Source organism: Anguilla anguilla, chromosome 16 (assembly GCF_013347855.1).
Source record: "Anguilla anguilla isolate fAngAng1 chromosome 16, fAngAng1.pri, whole genome shotgun sequence".
Lineage (NCBI taxonomy): Eukaryota > Metazoa > Chordata > Actinopteri > Anguilliformes > Anguillidae > Anguilla > Anguilla anguilla.
In genome coordinates, this window is record NC_049216.1 from 22,037,232 (window position 1) to 22,062,114 (window position 24,883).

General features: G+C 43.8%; 3 protein-coding genes and 1 long non-coding RNA gene across 4 annotated transcripts in view; 2 read left to right on the forward strand and 2 right to left on the reverse strand.

Annotated features, from left to right (window-relative positions):
* Positions 1-681: 681 nt before the first annotated feature.
* Positions 682-9,268, forward strand: spty2d1 (SPT2 chromatin protein domain containing 1). The gene is made up of 6 exons (XM_035395021.1): positions 682-844; positions 2,614-2,728; positions 2,880-4,814; positions 6,871-7,030; positions 7,191-7,268; positions 7,690-9,268. Exons 1-6 carry the CDS (start codon positions 779-781, stop codon positions 7,781-7,783), a joined length of 2,448 nt encoding a protein of 815 aa, XP_035250912.1. The 5' UTR covers positions 682-778; the 3' UTR covers positions 7,784-9,268.
* On the reverse strand, positions 7,417-17,215 carry LOC118214795. Its single transcript, XR_004762683.1, has 3 exons — positions 16,972-17,215; positions 9,606-9,677; positions 7,417-7,484 (listed from the first exon to the last, which is right to left on the reverse strand). It is a non-coding gene; the product is annotated as an uncharacterized LOC118214795 (long non-coding RNA).
* uevld (UEV and lactate/malate dehyrogenase domains) lies at positions 11,702-19,297 on the forward strand. The gene is made up of 12 exons (XM_035395022.1): positions 11,702-11,885; positions 12,076-12,160; positions 12,631-12,696; positions 12,927-13,090; positions 13,623-13,764; positions 14,677-14,768; positions 14,955-15,060; positions 15,389-15,559; positions 16,004-16,177; positions 16,456-16,525; positions 16,988-17,111; positions 17,577-19,297. Exons 1-12 carry the CDS (start codon positions 11,844-11,846, stop codon positions 17,739-17,741), a joined length of 1,401 nt encoding a protein of 466 aa, XP_035250913.1. The 5' UTR covers positions 11,702-11,843; the 3' UTR covers positions 17,742-19,297.
* A 356-nt stretch (positions 19,298-19,653) lies between these two features.
* The window catches only part of LOC118214792 (USP6 N-terminal-like protein), a 37,058-nt gene continuing 31,828 nt past the window's right edge, over positions 19,654-24,883 (reverse strand). The window contains exons 12-14 of the mRNA XM_035395020.1: positions 24,275-24,374; positions 23,662-23,805; positions 19,654-23,078 (exon numbers count right to left, since the gene is read on the reverse strand). Coding sequence (XP_035250911.1) covers positions 21,997-23,078; positions 23,662-23,805; positions 24,275-24,374 — 1,326 coding nt within the window. The 3' untranslated portion in view covers positions 19,654-21,996. The remainder of the gene's footprint in view (positions 23,079-23,661; positions 23,806-24,274; positions 24,375-24,883) is intronic.

The window sequence follows — 24,883 nt, forward strand, 5'->3', positions numbered from 1 at the left end:
AATGACGCACACATATTTTATATCTTTAACAAAAATATATTTATATGTACACTGGATACACTTAAACGTGAAAGGTACAATAGTTTTATTAAAATAAAATAAAAACGTCTGCAGGAAATCAAAGGCAATGACATTTGCAAAATGTAGACCTAACGTTACTTAACGACCGATTGACTCCGCTGCAAAAAGGTACAGTTAAGATATTCTGTTATATGATTGGTTTTTCTCGGAGCTGCTATGGAATTTCAGAGATATTTTTCAATCAATCTTAGATTATAGTTGTGCGTTTGCAAAGAGCTGACTCAAATGTTTAAAGAGGAACTGACGTAGAGAAACCGGATGACGTTGTGACACGATAGACGCGCTAGTCTTTTTGCCAAGGCTAGATCCAACAGTAGCTTGGAAATATATTTTCGCCTGTTTCGTTGTAACATCAGACGTATATTGTATAAATGGAATAGTTAGCTAACGGTTCCACGTCGTGGTTGAAGCCCATGTTAACTTCAGAAGCGTGTTTGTTTGTTCTTTTTTGGGTTAGTTTTGTAGCTTCGAAATTAGCTTTCTAGCTGGCTAGATAAGCAGGTAGCTGGCTAGCTGTAAAGAATAAAGCTAGTTCACTAGGAAACTAGCTAACTACAAACAACGCCCTGTGTAGACAGGGCGCAGGTACGACTAGACAGTTACAAGAGAAGCCCAATTCCTGGGCTCGAAACGGCAGGAATACGAAGAAGATTGTTGTGGTGCGCAGGGGGGGGACCTCTGCCCGAAAAAGATAAGCATGGACTTCGAAAATGTCCTCTCAATTGCTTCACAAAACCAGGGCCTCAACAGCGTAAGCCTAAAGGTAAGTTAGCGAAACACTTTGTAGTATTTAGCTAGTAAGCTAACACATACCAAGCCAAATGTCAGCGGCTGCTAGCTGTGTACAAATACTTAAGCAGTAAATCTATGTATGCCAAGGTAGCGAGACTGCTACATTTAAATTCCGTTGGTTAACGTTAGCCATATAGTGTATATACTTGTACTCGCAAAAGACAGCTAGTAAATTAAGTTAGACACACAGGAGATGCGCAAAGTAGTTTAGTTTGTTGCCTCGGTCATTCACACCTAGCGGATTCTGGATAATTCTTAGTGTGTGTGGTAGTTGAACTAGGTAGGCCAGTTGTGAAATCGTGAAGCACGCCATCTCTGGTGAAATTATTCAACTTTTGTCGTTTTTCTTGCTGGCCAGAAATCCTGCGACTCTTCGCTTTAAATTATTGAGCCAGTATACAGTTAATGTAAGTAAATGGATGCTTAACGACGTCAGCCACATCTTAAACTGGATAGCCAAAATTGTAACGAGAATCTTGTCCCACCCTAGAAGATATTTTGTAGAAAAATAAAATAACGCTCAGCTTGCCAGTTTGTTACATTGTATCGCAATTCAAAGTGTATTCTTGCTTTATGAATATTTCCACGTTTGTTTTGTCACAACTGGACATCGCGAGAAACCACACCTATCAATTACCGAACGTTTGCAAAATCTTAATTACACAGTTCCAGGGAGGACAAGACGTGTATTTGGAACTTCTTTAGTGTATGAATTCGAATGGCAGTGCATTTGTACAGACAGGCCTGGAATCCTAAACAAAGGAAAGTAATGTTTAAATGTAGAAAAACACGGTATCGCCCAGCAATTACAAAATTCTATATTTATTTTACCCATCTTGGTCCACAAGATCAACAGTGTAAAAATCAAAAAAGGCTTACGGTTGAACGTGTTCATGGCAGTACACTCAACACTGGCAAGAACACGAAAGCTAATGACGTTTCAATGATTTCTGGACACCACGTGTTAAGTCTCAACGGTCTGTCACAGTCTTTTGACCGAAATATTTTTTTAAATTGCGTAATTATTGTGCTAGAGTCTTCATGTTATGTCATGCACGCACGAAAATAGCGTTTATATATTTACAAAGCAGTGGACCTACAGTTATTGTTGTACTAGTTTTTTTAAAAGTCTTACGGTTTACCATGTCCACACCACTCGCATCACTTTTTATTTCACCTTTATCCTGAGACGTAGAGAAGCCATTTTACAACAGAGACCTGACCAAGAAGCCACTGGAGGACTATAGTCTATAGTCTAGAAACAATTAAATAATAAAATCAATTCCTAATTGAATGAAGCCATCTAAACAGTATGTTCTGGAGACTGTTACAGGGATGGCTTCAGAATAGCACAGCTAAAATTTTATTTAAAAAATGAAAGCCTATTATAAAATATTACGTTCAATATTATAGATTGTATGGCTGATAATAGCAGTCTTGAGAACTGTTTAAGCCTCTGTAAGTAAGATACATTATAACTTTAATCTGTGGCTGCCACGACAACTGTAGTTCATGTATAAGACCAGAATGTAATCAACTGTCTGTTTCCATGAACAGCAGACACCAAAATTGTTCTTAAAGAATATATTCCACAAAAAGATATGTAGCTTGTGTGTATGTTTACGTCAAGCCACAATTATTTAATGTCTTCGTGTTCCAAAAAAAGCAGCAGCACCTGAATGTTTAATGTGCAATTTATTTTTTTGTGATGTAATTGATCATCTCTGTTGTTTTAAATAGAAGCGCTACAGCCTTCAGGCTGGCCCACCTAAGAAAGATCCAAGATCAAAGGGTGTCAACTCAGCTGCGATCCAGGCTTTCTTGAAAAAGAGAGAGGTGGAGGATAAAAAGAAAGGTATGCATTGTAATCTAAGTTGATATGTAATTATTATATTTTTAAATATAATAGGATCTAATGAAAGTGTTGTTATTTTTCATTATTGTCATTTGTTTAGCAGGAACCTTTGTTACCATGTGTGTTTCATGTGAGTCATTGATTATTGCAGAGCAAAAAATGAAGAAGCAAAAAGATGAGCTATTGGCAAAAAGGGTGGAGCTGAAGTCTGACAGAAAGGCCCGGGCAATGGCATCCCGGACCAAGGACAACTTCAAGGGCTACAACGGCATCCCAGTGGTTGAGCTGCCCAAAAAGAGAGGGATGAAGGCTGAAGCATCAGAAGACCACAGGGACACAGAGGACTTTGTGGAAGATTATGAGGACAACTATGAGTACTCCCAGAGTGACTCAGACCCAGACCCAGACCCAGACCCAGAGCCAGAGCCAGAGAGGGTGCCCAGCAGGCCCCTCTCAAAGCCCTCCCAGAAGCCCCCCGCTGCAACCAAGCCTGCCCCACCACCCATGAACTTTGCAGAACTCCTGAAGCTGGCGCAGAAGAAGCAGTTTGAGCCGGTGGAGCTGAAGCCCGTCAAGAAGAGTGAGGAGAGGCTGCGCACGGCGGAGGAGCTGAAGGAGCTAGAGATGGAGCGTAGGGCCAGGCGACTGGATCGCGGAGGAGATGCCAGGCAGGATCGGGGAGGAGACACGAGGCAGGAACGGGGAGGAGACGCCAAGCGGGATCGGGGAGTAGATGCCAAGCGAGACAGGGGAGTAGGAGATGCCAGGCAGGACCGGGGAGGAGAAGGCAGGCAGGACCGAGGAGGAGACTGCAGGCAGGACCGGGGAGGAGAAGGCAGGCAGGACCGAGGAGGAGAAGGCAGGCGGGACCGGGGAGGAGATGCTAAGGGGATCCAGGGAGTAGATGCCAGGCGGGACCGGGGAGGGGATGCCAGGTGGGAGCAGGGAGGAGACATCAGGCAGGAGTGGGGAGGAGATGCCAGGCAGGACCGGGGAGGAGATGCCAAGGGGATCCGGGGAGGAGACGCCAGGCGGGACCGAGGAGGAGATTCCAGGCAGGAGTGGGGGGGAGACATCAGGCGGGAGCGAGGAGGAGATGCCAGGCGGGAGCAGGGAGGAGACGCCAGGCGGGAGCAGGGAGGAGACGCCAGGCGGGAGCAGGGAGGAGACGCCAGGTGGGAGCGAGGAGGAGACGCCAGGCAGGACCGGAGGCCACAGGCTACCCCCAGCTCCTCCAAGAGGAGTGCACCCATGCTCACAGCCAACAAGATGGCTCAGAATGGGAAACCGCACAAGAGCTCCTCAGAGAAGCCCTCTCTGACTGGGACCAGTAAGAAACCGAAGCCCCACGCCCCCGGGGAGAGGGAGAGGGAGAAGGTGAGGGAACGGCCGAATGGCTCCTCCAAGCCATCCTGCCCAGCCCGACCCAAACCTGTCTCCGGCAGCTCCAGCCCTTCAGGTGCCTTCTGCAGCAAAGCACCTATGAAAGCCAGCACTCTGGCGACCGCCAAAATGCCTGCACCCAGACCTGCGTTGAGCCAGAGACCGCCAAGCAGCACCAGCAGTGACCTTATCCACAGGAAAGGGAACCCTCCTTCGCTACCTCCTGGGAAATCGGCTGGGTCTGGGACCCGACCCAGCTCTACCCCTCACGGTTCCACCCCTGCCAGACCCCCCGGCATGGCCAAGCTGAGCTCTGGCACCTCAGGGAGACCTGGGGGCTCTGTCCCCCCGCAGCCCAGGAAAGGGGAGCCGGCACGGCTGGGGAAAGGGCCCCCACCCCCAGCCAGGCCAAGCAGCAACGGACAGACCCGACCAGCCCCCTCCGGCCCTCCGAGACCCTCTGGCCATCTCCAGCCCAGGCCTGGGGGGAGTTCCCAAAGTGGGGTCCGGCCCATGCCCCAAGGGCCCGGTAGGCCAGGGGACAGCAGCGCACAGGGGCGACCCATCAGCAGCCTGGGCTCAGGGCCCGGGAGACCCAAGTGCACGGTGGTGTCCGAAACCATCTCTTCCAAGAACTTTGTGCCAAAACCTGGAATGGGACCAAGGATTCCTCCAGGATACAGACCCATGATGAGACCACCTGGTAAGGGCTGAGCATTGAGACTGGGCGGTGGGTGGTTGTTCAATGGACGAACTACGTGACAGTGGGTGAAAACCTCCATATTTGTCACAGTTTTAGTCCATTGTCTACTAATAAACCTAGACACCGAGTTTGTCATTTCCACTCAATGTTTGATTGGAGGAGCACTAAATGTCTGAGTTGAGCAATCGCAAGATGTCGGTGTCCTGGCCACTAGTTTGCGGGAAGGGGTTAAAATGAATAATTTAGGCACTTTTAATAGAAAGGTGCATATACCTTGCACTAAGTGAATTTGGACTGTGACACAATTTATATTGTTTTGTCTGTGTACTCCAGTACGTTGGATTTAAAATAGAACAATGAATATGAGGTTAAAGCGCAGACTGTCCTCTTTAATTTAAGGGAATTTTCACCCTTATCTGGTGATCCACGTAGGAATTAAAGCCCTTTTTATACAGTGTTCCCACATTTTAGGGGAGCAAATGTAATTGGACAATTGGCTACTCAGTTGTTTTTTGGCCAACTGTGTGTTTTTGCATCTTTAGTTCATTCACAATGATTCTAGGTTTGAAATTTGCATTTGGGTTCTTTTGCTGTTGTCTCTCAACACGAGGACCAAATAATAAAAATCAGAAAAAAACAATTTGAGACATAGCTTAAAAAAAATGGGTATGTCAAAATCAACTGTTTGGCACATTGTTAGGAAGCAAACATTTACTGGGGAGCTCAGCAGTTGCAAACAACCTGGTAGATCACGGGAGACCACTGTAATGGATGACTGAAGAATACTTCCAATTGTGAAGAAAAACCTCTTTTCAGCCGTCAAACACAAGAACACTCTCCAGGTTGTAGGCAAAGGTATGTCAAAGATTACCATAAATAGAAGACTACACTAGGATAACATCAGAGGGTTCATGACAAGATGCAAATCACTTGTAAGCCTCAATAACAACAACCAGGTTAGAGATAGCAAAAAAAGCGTACATTATAAAGCATTCTGGAACAATCACCCATCCTTAATTTAATTGAACACGCATTTCACTTGCTGAAGACAAGACTGAAGGCAGAACGTCCCACTAACAAACAGGAACTGCAGATGGCTGCAGTACAGGCATGGCAGAGCATCACCAGGGAAGCTACCCAGCGTCTGGTAACCTCTATGGGTTGTAGACATCAGGCAGTCATCAAAGGATTTGCATCAAACTACTAAATATGATGAATTAATTTCATATTTATGTTCATTTGCCCCATTACATTTGATCTCCTAAAATGGGGGGAGTATGTTTAGAAAGGGCTGTAATTTCTACATGGATCAACTGATATGGATGTAATTGTCCTCAATTTATAGCTGGCAGTCTGTGCTTTAACCTCATATTTGTTGCTTTATTTCAAAATCCAGAGTGCTAGAGTACACAACCAAAAGCAAAAAATTGTGTCACTGTATATAGTGAATTAATTGATTTTAACTGTATATAGTGCCATGCACCACTTTCACGCCACAGCGAACATTTCATGCTCACTCAGACATGAGTCATAGGAAGACACTTCACATGCAGCTCTCAGGTAGACTTTGACTGGCCAATCAAACATTGCTCCAGTTCCACCTGCACTGTTTATGGAAAGTTCCAGGCAAATCTAATGGAATAGTGTAAATTACTGTAACCTGACTGGTTACAGGTGAATGTTTCAGAAGAGCATGCAATGTTTTTCAGTTTGGAGAGTAGTTTCCTGTGTTGTTCAACTACAGGCATCCCAAAATGGCAGCAAACAAAGGCCTCTGTGTAACAGGCCACAACCGCTCCACTCCACTGCTTAGTGCTTAGGATTAGTGAGTCAGCGGTATCCACGCTCCGCTGTCCGCCACCTAGCCGCTGTCCCACTGCAGGGCTCAGGCACTTTCTCCACTTAAGTGGTATAGAACGTGACTTTTTTTTACAGACCATTAATCCTTTTCCAATGATGTGTACAGAGAAGCAGCCCTCGTTTTTTAATTGGCTGTGTTTAGGCCAGCCTGTCAGATCCTTCTGCTGACACTAAAGGGGTCTCTCTGCATCCACAGGCCCACCTCTCCCGCCAATAACCTCCAGCTACAAGCGCAAGTATGAGGACATGGAGGATGAGTACGACTCTGAAATGGAGGATTTCATCGATGACGAAGGGGAAGACCAAAGCGTAATCTCCAAGCACATCAGGGAAATTTTCGGCTATGACCGGTCCAAGTAAGCCACAGGCGGCTGCTAAAAGCCAAGACTTCAGAGAAAGAGAGGGAGTGTGTGAGAGAGAGGGAGTGTGTGTGTGTGTGTGTTCACCTTAGAGTGCTCAGTAACAAATACATTAAACTCAGGAAGTATATGTGACTAACAGTCTGTGTTGTTGCAGATTCAAAGATGAAAGTGACTATGCACTGAGGTTTATGGAGAGCAGCTGGAGAGACCAGCAAAAAGAGGAGGCCAGGAGGTGAGTGATTCATTTGAGACAGCCCACATCTTTCATCATCTGGCCTGTAAAAGGCACAGTCTAAATGGGGTTTTCACAAACACAATCTACAGTAACAAATCACAGGAACAGTAGCACATTATTGCAGTTAGCATGTTACACTGGGGAGCACCTGTTATCCAAGGCTGGGGAATTCCTTACTTCTGTGTTCATGCCAGCACTCCCATGAGTAAGGATCTGCCAAGAGAAATGATTAAACTATTATTTTCCTTACTTGTTGGATTTTCACATTTGATCTCTGTTGATTTTGATTTTGTAATTTGCTATTGGTACTGCAAGCATTTAGTGTTCACCGCAGCTGAACTTACTGCAAGTGTTTTTTTTGTTTGTGTGTGTGGCATTAGGGTGGGTTTTACTGATCATTTTTCTGTTCTTGCACTAGCCTGAAGTTGGCCGTGCTTGAGGACCTGGAAGAGGAGAAGCGGGAGGAAGAGGAACTGAAACAGCAAAGTGCCAAGAAGAGAAAAAACAGATAGTGTTCATCTGTTTGGTTATAAGAGAACTTTGTCCTTCACGCCAAGAGCAGAGGGGTGTGGACTAGGAGGCCGAGCCACTGCCCCATGAAACGCCGCACATTTTCCTCCCGTTCATTTGTGTTTGATATCGAGGAGGATGAGGAGAGGACGTTTGGAACAGGGAAAACTGACGAAATGAAGGATTGGAACAGTTGGTAGGAAGGGAGAGCAGTGAGCTGACAACTCCTCTGTTACACTATTTATTTCCCCAGAATAAGCAGGTTTGCACTACTTTTGTCATCAATCATTGAGCTGCACCCTATTAATGGAAGAATAATATAAAATCATGTTCCTCAAATGTTTATTTTTCTGTCGATAGAAATCTTAGATATTTACTTTTTAGTTGCCCTCCCAATCAGTGAACAGCAGCTAATCTGTTTTTCAGTCAGAGTATAGACATATGGCCCTCAGCCTTTGTGGTCTCCTTTTACTAATGCTACTAATTTAATTGCTTACACGAGAAGACATAATGCCATTTGTAATGTATTTTTCCCTTGTTTAAAAGATTTGACAGATCTCATTGTTTTATGGTTTTTATTTGTCAGTTTTTTGTGTGTCTGTGTTAGTGTGTGTTCTAAACTGTAGTGGTTATTGGCACGGAGGTCTTCTGCAGTATTCTGGAGAGCTCCTGTTCCTGTAAAATGGGTGATTTACAGTATACTCCCATCCAGTGCAAACGGTATTTACAATTAGGTCACCGAGTTGGATAGAAGAGATGTCTAACCTGGAGTGCTCTAGATTAGAATGACTGCCTTCTTTAAAAGTTGCTATGCGAGTATAAAACAAAATGGTTTTCTCACAAGCGTTGTGTAGAATTACTGGGGAGTGGACATTGGCGATCTTTTTTTTTTTTTATCACTTTATATCACCTTTCCATTAAATGTATGTGGCAGTTGTGTGACTTCATTGTCCCAGTTACACTAAGGTAAATGACAGGAGAGTGAGGCTGCAGGATGTCTGTTTGGTTGAGCCCTGCCCTGTCCTATCAATCAGTCTGGACCTATCAAGATGTGGCAGTCCATAACAAAATACCTATTGGTTCAGTAGGCCACTGGTAGCCCATGAAACTTGGTTCATTAAACCTCATTCTCCGTCACTACTAAACATTAACATTATGGTGGGCAGTTTGAATTTTAGGCTACCTGCTGCAGTTGTAAATCCACTATTCTGTAAATGTTTTTTTTTTTTTTTACAGAGCAACATAATGACTGTAGAGGGGAAAATATTACAAGCCACTTTGCACCAAGAGAAAGGCAAACAATTCCCTCTAATTTCTTTAGAGATGGCCAACATGATTGACTATTCCGGTGTGTCCTGTAAAATCACAGAAAATGGATGTCTGCACTGAGCAAGGAAATTGGCCATAGACATTTTACTATTTTTTTCCTCATTGTGAGACGAATGTGTGCTGTTTTCTTTCCTTATTAAAAGGCTATTTTGAAAACTCACTGACTTCAGTACTGAGCGGTAAATTACATGAAGCACATTTAATGCAGAGCTTTATTGCTTTTCAGAATTGCTGCCATATGATTTGTCATTAATAACTTCATGAAGAGCATTCCATAAAAAAACAAAGTGAACCAATCACTTTTAGGCAGTAATTCTGTTCATTTTAGCATCTGAAAAGAGGGGGTGTGTGTTTGAGATCAGTCAGCGTGCATCCTCGAAACACGGGTAACCTGATCAGAACATTTATAACCCTTAGCTTACCTCCAGTATACCAGAGGGTGTCATGCTCTATGGAGTTCAGGTAAGTGATTTATGGTGGTTGTTTCCTTCTTACCAGTCTTCTATGTCCCCAAGTGGATGGAATTAGCAGCCTCCAAGTGTTCGTCTCACATAGCCTTTGGTGTCCCTGAAAAAGTATTAGTATATTTTAGTCAAGAGGCACACCTGAACTTCTAATTTCTAAAACGGTTGCTGTGGTTGATAACTCGTCACTTTTTCCAGTTCCAAGAGTCTATAAGCACACCATAAGGGAGGTTTGCTTACAAGGTGTTCAGTGGAAATGCCCCAATAGCCTACATATACACTAGTATAAAAAATAGCTGGCCTTGTAACCTGAAGGTCACAGGTTCAATTCCTGGGTTTGACACTGCAGTTGGACCCTTGAGCAATATACTTAACATTGCATTGTTTATCCGGCTGTATGAATGGATGCTGTGTAAAAAGTTGTCTAAGTTGCTCTGGATAACAGCATCTGATAAATGCCTGTAATGTAATGTAATTATAAAAATGAAATGTGTAAAGAAAATGTGTATCAAAATATCTGGTTGCTATGTCAAATGGCATACCTAGTTTTAACTCCTATATCTTTTAAAGTTTTAAATGCATACTGTAAATACAGAACTATTATCACAACCATTCAAAATACAAATGACCAGGCGTGGTCATTCCAGTATTAAAGCTGGTTATTGATTATCATGACGATTTAAATACATGAATAAATCTCTTTCACAAAGCAGGACTACTGAGTTAGCTGGATAACTGCACTGAGTAAAACCTGGAACCCTCCCAGATCTGGAATATGGACTGAAATAAAAAGACCAAAGATCTTTTGCTTTGATGTTCTAGAACAGTGGTTCTCAAACTCGGTCCTGGGGGACCCCTGTGTATGCTGGTTTTCATTCCAACCTCAACAGCAATCCCAGAATTTTAACAAGCTGTTAATTTTTCTTAATTAGGTGCTTTTCATGTTTTAGAGCTGGCGTCTCCAGTCTTATCCAGAAAGGGCCAGTGTGGGTGCACACCTGATCCTGATTCTACTAATCAAGGTGCTTAGCAGTGACTCTAGTGATTGATTAGTAGATTCAGGTGTGTGCACCCACACTGGCCCTTTCTGGAACTCCAGCTCTAAACATGAAAAAATAACAGCTTGTTAAAATTCTGGGATTGCTGTTGAGGTTGGAATGAAAATCAGCATACACAGGGGTCCCCCAGGACCGAGTTTGAGGACCACTGTTCTAGAAAATTTGCAGAATATAAATAATGAGTCTTGAGGATGTTAAAAATATCCGGCAAGGTAATAATTTCGAAATGACACGCCATTCCCATTTTAGTTGCCTAGGGCCAAATATTTTTTAAAAGAGGGTTGCCAGATGTTTCTTCTTATTGCTGAAACGTATGTTTTGTCACCAGAAATACTATCACTTTAACTATTTAGACAAAGATAATGAGATTAATAACAAATTAATTAATAAATAATGGATTGAATAGCTTGTATAAAATCGGTCGATCACAATATACGCCAGACGATTCGTGACACTTGCACAATGATTTAACGCTACGCTTGTAACTTCCGAAGTGCTTCGCTGCAACCCCAGCTGCCATAGAAACGTAAATTTCGGCTTGCCGTAGCCCATACACGTAAGAACCATAGACATGCATATTTAACTAGATAGGACAGCACGCCCTCAGTCTCTGAGCCAAACTCAGCAGTGAAGCCCCGGAAGTAAGCTTGTACTGCGCATGCCTTCGTTGTTGAGGGCAGCAGTGAGCGCTATCAGACTTTTGAAGGCAAAATAAAACTTCCCCGATGGTATTTTGAAACTTGACTGACGACCGTTACGTTTCATTTGAAAAGCATATTGAAAAGTATGCATTATATAATAAAATATGCACATTTTAATAAATATGTTACCAAGACTTCTGGACCAAAACAACCATTGTTTCAGAAACTGCTGCACACATAATGAAATTCATGATCACAAAAAATAAACCGATGAGGTTTTCTTGGGTTGTTAACTTGGATTTCTACATTGAATTCAATGGGAAGCAAGCGCTTTTGCCCTCTAGCATGCGCAGTAGAGGCTCTTTCCCATTACTTCCTAGGCTTCATCGCCTGGCCCCTCCCACCTCTCCAGTTTCTTACACTCATGATCGGAACTCCAGTTTCGCGGAAGTTTTTATTCTGTTGCCAAGTTATGTAGGCAGCAGGTTGCTGTTGGTTCCGCCGTACAAAGTCAAAGCTTTGATTGTTAATCTCTCAGACTAGACACTGTCAATCAGCAGATGTTACAACATGGATCTTAGCTCGGAATCTATAAAGAGGATACTCGGAAAGGTTTGTAGACAATTTGGGAAACTAACGTGAGTTAGCACTTTAAGATGAGACGGATTGCTATCTAGAATTAGGTATCTACTGGCAAAACCAGCTTTACCACATTGCTGACCATTTAGCATACAAGCTATAAATGGAGCATTTACACCGACGTGTACATGTAAGAACTAACTCCTGTCTTATTTGTTTTCAGTATAAGTTTCGAGATGTGGCGATCGAAGAACTTCAGAAAGTACACAGGATACACCCTGATTTGGTAGCACAGGCCGGCACATACAGTAAGTTAGTCAACTAAATACAATGCATAAGATTGCATCCTATCTGAAACCAGTACGAGGAAACAAGGTAGCATAGAAAGCTAAAGTTAGATCCACTTAGGTATTCTTAGGTGATCAAAATGTAGCCAACAAGCAAAGTGTTTTTAACTTGCTTATAAAATGTGCAAATCAACATTTACTTAAACAAGAAAAACTCATTAACCAGCATTTCTAAAGTGTACAATAGCATTTTTTCTCCAGGATTCAAGCTTATTATCCGCAATTCAGTCTCTCAATGACCAACTTTCGTGAAGACTGTCTACCACCAGCCTGTTATACGATTAAGGTCTTTCCTTGTGTTGTAAATTAAGACAATGTCCTGTTTTTTTAATCAGGGGTTTGTAAATAATCACACCCGAGTGACAAAATAGTCTTTATGCGTTGTTTAGGGCTTCTAAAAATGCTGTCTCTATTATTGTCTGTGCATGTAGCTTTTACTGACGGCACCCAGAAGGACCTCCTTAAACTGGTGGGCAACATTCCAGTCAGATATCAGGGTGAGTTTGATTCTAGACCACTAATATTTTGAAGCCATCTCGGCTACACTGACATGCATTTCCTCATTTGGCCAGTATTTCTGGAACAAGTTATGTCTTAAGGATTAACACACCAAGGTTGTCAGTCTGTATCAGAAGCCTGACCTTTAACCTCTACTATTGGTCACACTCGTACAGAAATGGTTGAACTTGTGGCCATGAAACCTCTCAACATGTCTCTGGCATTGCAGGCCACTCGTACAATCTGCCCATCCTCCTGTGGCTTCTGGACTCCTTCCCCTTCACCCCTCCCATCTGCCTGCTCCGCCCCACCCCCAACATGGTGATCCGAGAGGGGAAGCATGTGGACTCTCGGGGGAAGATCCACCTGCCTATCCTGCACAACTGGGACCATGTGAGCACCTGTAGTGGGACACAGTGTTTAGACTCAAGACCAAACTCTTACTTTACTTCAATCCATTTCTTTTTAAAAACGAAAGGGACAGTTTTTGAAAGATGAATGTCATCATTTCATGTTGTATGCCACATTTAGTCAGGGCTCACTGTCATTTGTGGTCCTGTGGAATACATATCCATACAAAAAATAGAGACTGTGGTTTGCAATAAAATCTGAAATGTAAGTATTAAAATGTGTATTAAAATGCAGCCATGGGGCAAAAACACTAGCAGCAGAAGTAAGTAGTCTACATATTACCAGAGGGTTGCAAGTTTGGATCCCAGGTGTTGCCCCTGTTTCAGTATAATTAATTATATTCTTTGTTTATATAAATTAATAAAGTCTGGCACCCTGGTCAACGACATGCCTCAATCAGTATTGCAGTATCACAATTTGAGCCATAATAACTTAAAATATTTTCACTGAAAGGCCTGAGTTGTTGGTGTAAAACATGCTGATAAACCTTGTTTTGTGTGGAACTGCTTTGTAGCCGAAGTCCACGGTAAATGGCCTCTTGGCTGAAATGATTGCCAAATTTGAAGAAGATCCCCCACTCAGCTCGAAAACTTCAAGAGACAGCAAGGACCCAACAGACCTGCTCGCCTTTGTGTCAAAACTAACAATCGGAGAAAGTGAGTCCAGGAACTATTTAATTTGGCTTGCTTTGGGTGCCAGATAAAAGTACGCAATCAGCCGTTTTTGTTCATGCACTTTGACTGAGCCATACGGGTAGAGGTGGAACAAAATCTGTAAATTTAACACTGGAATTATTCAGACTCACTATTTAAATCTGCTGTTCAGCTGCTGTACATATGTCTACTGGATGTGATATTGGGTGTTTCATTAATTAGGCTACATGCTAATAACAATAGCTCCATTTGCATGTGGAATTTGTTTTGAAGTTTGCGAGGACAATTAACTATCCTGCTTTGTTTAATGTAGTTTTGTTCCTGGCCAAAGTGTTGGCAGAAGGGCGGGATGGATGTGGATCCCTTCCTGTCAGATGTTTCAGCTTATTTTTGTACTTAATTTTGGGGCTGTTTTAGGTTCCCTTTTCAGTAGGCTATTTGTACCTGGAAGTCAAACTGTAGCCCAGTGCAGTTCCACTTGGTTGGAGATTTCCTGAATAGCCCATGACCTTTTAAAAACCTACATGGAAACTCTACTAATGACTAGCTAGTGCTTAAGAATTGCCTTCTGTAAATATTAACTTAGCATATGTGTGTGTGTGCATGTGCATTTAATGGAGTTTCCAGGTAGAATTGTTAATGGACCAGGTAATTCATGTTTGGCAGCAAAAAAAAAAAAAAAAAAAGCCACATCTAAGCTTTCATAAATTTTAATGAGGTACTTCAGATCAAACGTATAGATATTTACACAAACATAAAAGAGCACTGTCCGCTCCTGTCACAGTAAACTTATCGGAAACTACTCCTATCCAGCTGAAGATAAAGAGCTGTGTCACTAAGTAGGGCCAGTGCTATCTGTTGATATCTTGGCAGAAAAATCCCATAACACAAGTGTCCTTTGCCCTCTGTTTATAGGCGGAGTCAAGCCTGATCGACCAGTCAACAAAGTCACTGTAATAGGAGGTGGAGACTTAGGAACGGCCACTGTATTGAGCCTTTTGGCCAAGGTAACTCTTTTAAAACTCCTGGATGTTTAAAAAAAAAAAAAATCAGTAACTGTTTTTTTTCAAGTTTTGTGACTGTCAGGTAGATCCATTTGTGGCCATACATATCCTCCAAGATCAAAGATCAGAACATTCTTTCAAGACCCTGTCTGTTTCTGACCAATACCATCTATTTTATTGACATCTAAGGGTAGCGTGGACAAGCTGGTCTTCATTGACCTTCCTGACAGCTCAACTAAAGGAGGGACCATGGATTTAGAGATTTTCCATCTGCCCAAAGTGGAAGTTTCCAAAGGTACACTCACAGTCCACAATCAATCTGGCTGTCTCTCCCCTGTCATTACCCTGTATGCACACTAGAGCCTTCCAGCACCAGTACTGCTGGTTATGCTTATATCAGTGTATAACACTGTAGTCTGGGTTATGGGTTATACCAATGTCCATTTAATTTTTATTTCTATTACTCATACAAATTCTGCTATATATTTCATAAGGAGATGAAATTAATAATGTAACATTATTACATTAGTAATGTAGTCCCATTGAATAGGACAAGATGTAACACCACAGAATAGAATAGGGCAGGGGGAAATAATCAACTGAACTCTCTTCCCTGGGTGTAGACTTGTCGGCGTCGGCTGGGTCGAAGGTGGTGGTGGTGACGGCGAATGCCTGGAGCGATGAGCAGTCATACGTGGGCGTGGTCCAGACCAACGTGGATCTGTACAGAGGGTTCATCCCCACCGTGGCCCGGCTCTGCCCACAAGCAGTACTGCTCATCGCCTCTCAGCCAGGTCTGGACCCAAACTGTACACACCCCACAGACGCTCACTACAGACTGTTACACACTGTCCCTGGAGACTGGTACACGCTCACTACAGACTGTTACACACTGTCCCTGCAGACTGGTGCAAGCTCACTACAGACTGTCACACACCCTGTCCCCGCAGATTGGTACACACTTGTTACACACACTGTCCCTACAGAGTGATACACAAATTAGTACAGACTGTTATACACACTGTCCCCACAGACTTATACATTCTGACTACAGTCTGTTACAAACACAGTCCCCACTAATTGGTACACTCTCACTATGGTCTGTTACGCACACACTGTCCCCAAAGACTGGTACACTCTCACTACCGTCTGTTACACATAGTCCCCACAAACCACACACACTGAGCCAGTCCAGTCCGCTGTGTCCTGACCCTAGAATTCCCCTCGCCCTCCTACAGTGGACATCATGACCCACGTGGCGTGGAGACAGAGCGGACTGATGCCTTCCTGCGTGATCGGTGCCGGGTGCAACCTGGACTCAGAGCGCCTCAATTACATAATCAACGTCAGCCTCACAGGACACAGCACCGGCAAGCAGGGCTGGGTCATAGGGGAGCTCTCCGACAACAAGGGTATGCACAGCCCCTTCTGCCACGCCTAATCACACCTTACACTGACTTTTAAACATTTACTGATACAGTAGCATTAACATCAGCATTTTTCTGTTGCTAATTGTTGGTTTGATCGGCTAGTTTGCACAGTAGAATAAGCTTTTTCTGTAATACTGCCATACTTTTTTTATTCCTGATTGATTTATGTCACTCTGAACCAAACTGTCTGCCACGCTACCGTTATGTGCATAGTTTTCACAGGACAAGAAATACAATGTAATTCTGCGGCCCTGTTCTAGTTGCCATCATGGCTAATATGGGTCCGGAGATGATGCAGGTGTCCAACTCCGCCAAACCCCTGACTGACAGGTAAGCACAGTGCCATCTACTTTTCTGTGACTGGCTCTGGTCTGTGTTTGATGGCATTGCACAAAATTTTACACATCTTAAAATCTTCTGGTGACTACCAGTGTGAGGTAAATTGAGTAGTGAGACTTTTAACCAGAGAGCTGTTGGCCTGAATCTGCTGGTTATGCAGCTTTTGCTGTTCTGACAAGGGTTTTGTAACTATACCCACAGTCTGGATCAAACGTGTGGGAATTAGTTCAAGGTAAATTTTGCACTGATATATATAAGCATTTTTTGACAGGGAGCGGTCAATATGTCGAAAATTTTGCCATGTCATGTAGATAGAGACCCTGATAATGTTCAAGTCTAGGCGTGATGCAGTGCTGGATACAGCCTATAAGGAAAAGATGGATTTAAATGGACTGACTGGCTGGTCCTCACTGTTATGCGTTTGTATCTGCGGTCACCTTTGGTTGCTGGCAGAGCCTTCGAGATGCTGAAGGGGAAGGGGCAGAGGTCCTGGTCAGTGGGGCTGTCCATCGCTGACATCACCAACAGCATCCTGCTGGACAAGAAGAAGATCCACTCCGTCTCCACACTGGCTCAGGCAAGCTTACCTCATACACCCAACACTATGGCCGCTGCAGACAAGCCTACATCACACACAGATAAGTCTACATCATACACGGAACACAAAACACTGCAGACAAGTCTCTGTTACACACAAACACAATAACCATCGCACAGATGGTGTACAGCACTTTGGTCAATGCCAGTTGTTTTAAATGTGCTTTATAAATAAAATTTACTTACTTACTTACAGACAACTCTACATCACACACTAAACACTTACGTGTACAGCCAAGTCTACATTACACACTCCATACCATAACCACTGCAGACAAGCCTACATCATACATGGAACACAAGACACTGCAGACAAGTCTCTGTTACACACCAAACACAATAACCACAGCACATATAAGTCTGAATCACACACTGAATCGTACATCCACCGCACACACACGTGCCGCTGTCCTCATGTTGTGTGTGTATATGTTTCGTATGGCAGGGCTGGGGGGGCATTGGGGTGGAGGTGTTCCTCAGTCTGCCTTGTGTCCTGGGGGCGACGGGGTCGATCCGGCTGGCCAGCGTGCCTCTGGGCCCGGAGGAGGACTCCAAACTGCGGGAGAGCGTCACGTCCCTCGCCAGCTTCCTGTCGCAGCTCCGCGTGTAACCAGGGCCCCCCACACTGTAGCCAGGTTCCCAGCCTGCCTTTATCCCAGATGTAGTTATACCGAACCTGCTTTTGAGCCGTGTAGCAGTTAACACACCTTGCACTTTATACAGGGATCACCCAGCAGCAGCAGCGGATCCCATTCCCTGTTCCACTTGACCTGTAGCCTCAGAGAGCCACAGGGTGTGGTGGATTTTGTTGGTATGGATCACTTAATTAAGCAATTAAAGCGGTTTAAACTCACCTCATCTGGCTTCTTGGGTTTCAGTCGGTTGTGTGGTCAACATTGGACACAGTTAAGGAATCGGCTGCTGATGGGTGATGTAACTGAACTTTGCAAGCTGCTTAAATCATGAGAAAGGAGTTTCGGGACAATTACCAAATAAAAGGCATTTTGTCTGTCCAATCGGATATCTGCAGAGGGGCCTGACGTGACCAGACGGCACTGCTCCACAGCCAATGGCATCGGTATATATACAAAGGGAGGCCGAGCCTCTTGGTCTTAGCTTTGAGGTTCCCCTCAATGTCGGACATTAACCCCAACAGTCTGCACCACAGATTTAAACTAAATACATTTAGGATTGTTCTATGAGAAGATTATACTTAAAAAATGTGTTTGGTTGCACATGCAGATCATTTAAAAATCACATTCAGAAGGGCTGCTTACACAGTTTAGTGGTTACTATGTCCAACTGAAAAATTTCCTTGGCCCTGATTAAGTACTTTCCTTTTCCAATATCAGGGTTTTGCAAAAAAGGAAAATGATTTTTCACGTGGATGAAAACTGAATAACTGGTACGGATATCTCATACAAGCATTTCCTCTGAAATGAATGAAAATAGAAAAGTGACCATTTATACTGAAATATGTTGGCTGCTTCTTGGTACTGTACAGAAAAAAAAGTTTACCATCCAGTTGTCGTACAACAGTGAAAAGTCTAATTCTCACTTCCGCACAGATGTTTTGCCAGCTGGGCTGGAATGCAATATCCACATTAGTCCAGACTCGGTTCTGTTTTCTTCCAAAGATCAGTCGTGTGCTTTATTTCGCTTGCTCAGGATACTCTTATTTGCTTTATTGAAAATAATGCTATTTAATATTTATATATGCCAGCTTTACTGCACTGCTGATTAGGGTCTGGGCCAGTTCCAGGGAGGGAATGAATTTACTTTGATTAAAAATGCATAATACATATTCTCCTATGGGGAATTATTCAGTGAATGCACTGAAATGGAATGGACAGCAACTCTGCTGATTACATTGGCACAATGTACCAACCTACATGAAGGGTCTAACAGGGTTTGTTTAATGCTTGAAGAATCATTTGAAGTGTGAGGTAGTGATATAAGGGGCTGAGACATACTGTTTGTTTATTTCTGCACTGCTTAATACTGTTGTATTTACTCCTGCACATTGGAAGGTAAACTGCTGCTTTAAGTGCCTTTTTAAGAACTGTTTTTGCTAAAGTTAATTGATCTGTGCACAAATGCACCATGTATTCTTGTACTTTTGTGCTGTATATCTTTATTTTATGGTATTAAAACAATGGAATCTAAGTCACGTTATTTATTTTGAGCAAAATAAATCATTAAGCCTCACCTGTGAACAGGACTAGGGGGAAGGTCTTCTGCACACAGTTGCTTTAAGCCTGTAAGTGTTTTAATTCCCTTTACCTTGCAAACTCATTCCATGGCTGTTCCATTTACCTCTGAAGGAAAATAAGATAAATACATGCAAGTTAGAAACTTTTTTGTCTTCCTGCAAACACGATTAATCGTCTCAAAGGACAGAATTTACAGCTCATGAATCTCAATAAAACCAAAAAGGCTATAGGTCAAGTCCTCCCAACACCTTAGAAAATGTACATCAATGTCCGGCAGCTATGTCTGGAAATAAAGAGGAAACTCTTGGGTTTGTTTCTTTTTTTGCTTGTAATACAAACAATGTGCAAAAATGACAAAAGACAAAAATCAAATACATATTGCATATAACTTATTAAAGCAGTAATTTACCTTTGAAAGCTGTGGAAATAAATGCTCCATTTTCTCTCCCAGGCTTCACTCCTTGCGGTTCCTCACAGAACCAGTCTATCTTTATTAAAAACCCATCATAAAATATAAAGCTCTTTCCTGAGCACTGTAACTACTGCCAATTATTCCGAGCTAGTGGGGGGGGGGACAACTACTGTTCAACAGCTTATGACTTAAGACATACATAGGTCTGTCTGAAAACAAAACTGATGAAAAACAGCACTTTGTTACAAAAGGAAGCATATTTAAACCAAACACAAAATCACAACTAATTCCGTCAGGTCAAGAATACTGTCAAATGAGATTAAAATAAAAAAATAAAAAAAGATGAAAAAGTGCAATCTCTCCACCAGGTGGAGCTATTCAATTGGCACGAAGAGAAGGCATTCCTTACGGCTTTGAAAACAGAACCAGTATTTGGGCGTTTTTCTGTTAATAAAGGCAATTCGACTCACCTGGTGGAGATATCAACATACATGTTATATAGATATCAACATAAAATAAATGCCTGATTTCAGGGTGCAGGTTAACGGTTTGGTTTTTTTTACATTCAAACTTTACACAATATCTACATTATTGCTACATATGATTTTTTACCCAACAAAAAAATTGCATCAAACCACAGAGCTGTGGCTCTTTGCAAGAGGAACAAATGACCAAGTATGAAGCCGTGAAAACTGTCCTGCCTTTTGGAAGTGGCAGTTGATTTGCTGAGTGCACCTGGGGGCTGTTTGAAATCTTTGGGTATTCTGCCCATGCTTTGGTCGTTCTGAACGCCACTAGCACAAGGCTACCTCTCAAATCACCATTATATTTACAGCTCAATTTCACCTGTGATTTAAGGATAAACATGCAATAAACACAGGCTGTTTTTAACACTGCCAAAAGTCAAGTTCTAGTGAAATCCAGCTACTTGGCTTACCCCATTGGTACTCAGTGACAAATATTACTCTCCTCAGACAGACCAACCCTCAGCTTGTCTGTGAGAAGGGTATCATTCGGCAGAGCTTTCTGGCAGCAGGATTACTGTATATGTGGGCATGTCAATTTGCTGGCAACAGCAGAATACTACGAGCAAGGAGAATGAACTCATAATGAAAGAAATCCAGCTAGCAAGCTAGACTGAATTATCTCTCCTTGTATATTACAAATGATTATACCTCATTTTTAAATCTTTAAGGGCAGCAGGACTTCCATACATTTCCATGATTATTTTCCTGTCAGAGGGGACAGAGAGAACCCTATATACACTGCATTAGTAAGGAGGGAGAGAAAGCAATATGTATTACAGACGGTTCAAGGAGAGGGTCCAGGGTTGACCCATAATCCCATTTGCTGTGTTGCATGACGTGAGCCTGCTCACTTTAAACAATGACTTAGACCCCAGTTATCGACATGGTCTCCTATGAACCCCTTTAAAGTTAGCGCAACCTCCAGACACTGCTGTTCCATGATTACAGACCATTAACCCTTTACTAACTGCTCATGATACAAAATGTTCTGTGTGCAGTGAATGAACATTGGCATATAAACAATAAATGAACTTGTGAGATCACTAATGTGATCAGAATGTTCTTAACTGAACATTCCAATGCTGCTGTAACCATCACAGCTGGTAATGGAAAGCAATGAAGGTCTAGAACACTGACTTAGAATTTTGAAAAAAAAAACATTCCAAAAAACCTACTCTTCACAAGGTTAAGAAACATTTTACCTCAGAAACAGGGACAAATACAGCAAATGAAAAATTAAGCACCACAAAGCAATGGGCACACGGGCTGAATGTGACCTCATACCCATTATTCCATTTGTTTAACTGCACAATATGTCGTGAAACCCCTCCTCAGTCCCTTTTTTTACACTTTCCAGACAGTTTTGGCATTAAGAACTGTGACCACAACCCTTTCTGTTCGCTAGATAGTACTGATCTGTCACAATGGAAAGGCTTCATCAGGATTTTTATTAAAGCTAAATTTTGTTAAACTCTACCTTCATCAGATCAGTATTTGTAAAACTACCAAAACCATAATATCAGGGGCAAAAAAAAAAGCTTCTTTACAAAGGTTAAGAAGTCTGTACACATCTGTCAAAACAGTTATTTCTGCCAAAACCCCTCAGGTAAACTCTTTCAGCGCAGCATTGTTTACAACACAGTTTATTTTTTAAAAAGTGGTGTGTCTGTAAGAAATGCTAGAGGATCCGTCAGAAATTGGCAATGCCATATGCTAAAATGTCACAGACTTGGGGAGCTGCTGGTTGGAGAGGTGTGTCCGGTAAAAATCTGGATCGGAGCGGACAGCGGGGACCGCTGTCGTTTGTCCTGTGGGTTTGGGGGCGAAGGGGAGCGTTGGTGGCATCAACGCTCGTTTTGGTGAGGCCTGGTGACTCCCGCCCTCTCTCTCCACCTCCACCAGAGGGCGAAGGTCAGCGGCTTCCTCCCGAGGGGGTTTGTGGGGCAGTGAGGGGGACTGGAAGGTGACGAGCCTGTTAGAGAAGTGAGGCGGGGACTGAAGTACGTCCGGTCCATCTCGCTGTGGCACCTGGGGGAGCTGACGGTGGGGCGGGGGAGGGGGCGTGGGCTTTGGCTTAAGGCAGGGCGGGAGTGGTGAAGGGCGCACTGGAGTGAGGCTGTTCCCGTTGGTGGAAGGTTCCGGAATGGCAGTGGCCGTCGGCAGCAGCTGGTCCAGGCAGTGGTTCTCCTGGCCCAGGGACAGGTTGTCATACTGGGAGATGTTGGAAGGTCTTCGATCGGCTGCCTGTGACAGGGCTAACGGTTTCGGGGGGAGGCACGGGTGGGAGGCACTGGAGGGGACAGGGACTGAGGCTGAAGGTTTGGGCGGGCGCTGAGAGAAAGGCGTGTCGCCCCCTGGTGGTGTGGGAGGGTAGACCTCCTCACTAAGCAGTGGAGGTGGGTCTAGCTCGGGCAGATCCAGCTCAGCTGCAGTTGGGTCTCCCGCATCGCTCGTTTCTGGAGGCTCGTAGGGAGGGGGCCACTCATCACTGTCCTCCAGGGGTGCTGCCCCGACAACCTGTCTTATCCCCGCCTCTTCTGGGGGAAGCTCCACCCCCTCAGAGCTAGGGGTCGGGGCTTGGCGTTGGGGCTCCCCCTGGCTGTGCACCAGCATGGGGTCGGTGGAAGGCAGGGTTGGGGGAGGGGTCTGGAAACCCCGCAGGTCGCCAGGGGAGGGGGTCTTGTTGGATGCAATGGCCTCGCTCTTTCCGTTAGCAGCCTGCGGGGGCTTCAGTGGCAGCAGCAGTACGGGTCGCTCCACGCCCAGCAGCTGCTTTGGGAACTCATCCGGCTTGGCTGTGGAAGCAGAGAGAGGTGGTCAAGTAAGTGGCCAAAATAGAGCCTCGGTACAAACAAACAAAGCCTCGGTACAAACCAACAGAGCCTCGGTACAAACAAACAGCCTCGGCACAAACAGTCTCAGTACAAACAGAGTCTCGGTACAAACAGCCTCAGTAAAAACACCCTCGGTACAAACAAACAGAGTTTTGGCACAAAAAAAGCCTCAGCTGTTAACATCAGAAAACATACTGAGGAAAAAAAAGTCCTTCAGCCCTTTCTTATTTACCCACAGTCTAGAGCAGGGGTGACAAACTCCACTCCCGAAGGGTCTGTTGGTTTTCAGAGCGTCTCCAGTAATTCATTTAAGTCACTGATTGGCTAAAGAGTCCAAACACCTTGTTCTCAAGACCTTAATTGGCAGCTGATTGAAAGCTGATTGAACCACAAATACCTGCAGGCACTGCGGCCCCCTATTCTGCTCATAAATGTTTTTTTACCCTTTTGGTGGGAATGAAGGAAAGAAGCAATGGACAAGCTGACAGGCAGCGTGGTTTAAAACGCTCCCGTCAGGTGTGCGGTCAGCGCATCCTGAACGCACCTGGCTCCATCTTCATCTTGCGCAGCTCGGACATGGACACCTGCAGCTGCTCCACCACCAGGTCGTCATTCAGAAAGAAGGTCCTGGCCATGGTCTCCTGCAGGAACTCCCGCAGGTCCTCCAGAGGCAACTTCAGGAGGTGCTCTAGGGGAGAGGGGGGTTAGGGAGGTGGGTTAGGGATTCCTTCTGCACTCATCCTCACTCATTTCAGTAAAGATGCCGTTGTTTCAGCCATCTACACTGCATTTGCAGTAAAAAGCATTTGCTCTTAAAAGATCGCCAGTGCAAAGCAATGAAACAGGCATTCTCCTTATAAATGCATACTGGATAACTACTTTTTCTATTTTATTAAGTTTCAGTATGCAGCCAATCCCAATTTATTCTTACTGATTTATCCAGAACATGAGCATCATTAGAGTTAAGTGCACTATGTCACAATACAGAAATTTTAATTACTCTCATGATATGCAAGCTCTGGGTGGATGCATGCAGTCCCTACAGTACTGAGAACATGCAATTATCATGAGTCAGGTGTACTCCATAACACATAGAGAATGGTAAGGCTAAGGGCAGCCTGTTAAGATAATCTATGGCTATAAGTAACAAGTCTTACTCTTGTGCAGTTTGAGTATGGTGTACGCCATGGCAGTCAAAATCTTCTCTCCTTCCAGTATGTAAATATCCCACAAGCGCAGTGTCAGGGTGAACGGTGTCTGTTTCAATAAGAGCAAAGAGGAAATTAATTTAAAAATAAAACCTTGCACTGGCTCCACTTCTATTTTCTATTTAAACAAATATTTCAGCTAGAAACAGTTTCACAAGTACAAATCCTTCAGTTTCCCACAGAAATTCCACACCAGTTCGAGTGCAAGCTGCTATTATCACACAGTAACAAATGTGTGCTTTAAGTACACACTCACACAAAACATTGAAACACTTCAATGATTCATATCCTCAACATAATTATTTACATAACTTACAGTATTATTTTGTTGAAAGATTAAAGGACACCACTTTCTACGATTCATTTGCCTTCTGTCCTGAAAGCTGAAGGTCAATTTCCTTCTGGGTTCAAGCTGGGTTATGTACAGCTTATCTCTGCTCTGACTGCACGAGGACTGCTGCTGCTGTCCCAGCCCACAGATCTGACTCAGGGACCAGCTCCAGATCCACAGATCTGACTCAGGGACCAGCTCCAGATCCACAGATCTGACTCAGGGAC

Bases quoted from the DNA above. Each gene is read 5' to 3' on its own strand.
- uevld (XM_035395022.1), top strand. From the start codon at position 11,844: ATGGATCTTAGCTCGGAATCTATAAAGAGGATACTCGGAAAG. The intron at 12,697-12,926 runs GTGAGTTTGATT...CTGGCATTGCAG, and splicing joins CATTCCAGTCAGATATCAGG to GCCACTCGTACAATCTGCCC. The intron at 15,061-15,388 runs GTACACTCACAG...CCCTGGGTGTAG, and splicing joins CAAAGTGGAAGTTTCCAAAG to ACTTGTCGGCGTCGGCTGGG.
- spty2d1 (XM_035395021.1), top strand. From the start codon at position 779: ATGGACTTCGAAAATGTCCTCTCAATTGCTTCACAAAACCAGGGCCTC. The intron at 845-2,613 runs GTAAGTTAGCGA...TGTTTTAAATAG, and splicing joins TCAACAGCGTAAGCCTAAAG to AAGCGCTACAGCCTTCAGGC. The intron at 4,815-6,870 runs GTAAGGGCTGAG...CTGCATCCACAG, and splicing joins ACCCATGATGAGACCACCTG to GCCCACCTCTCCCGCCAATA.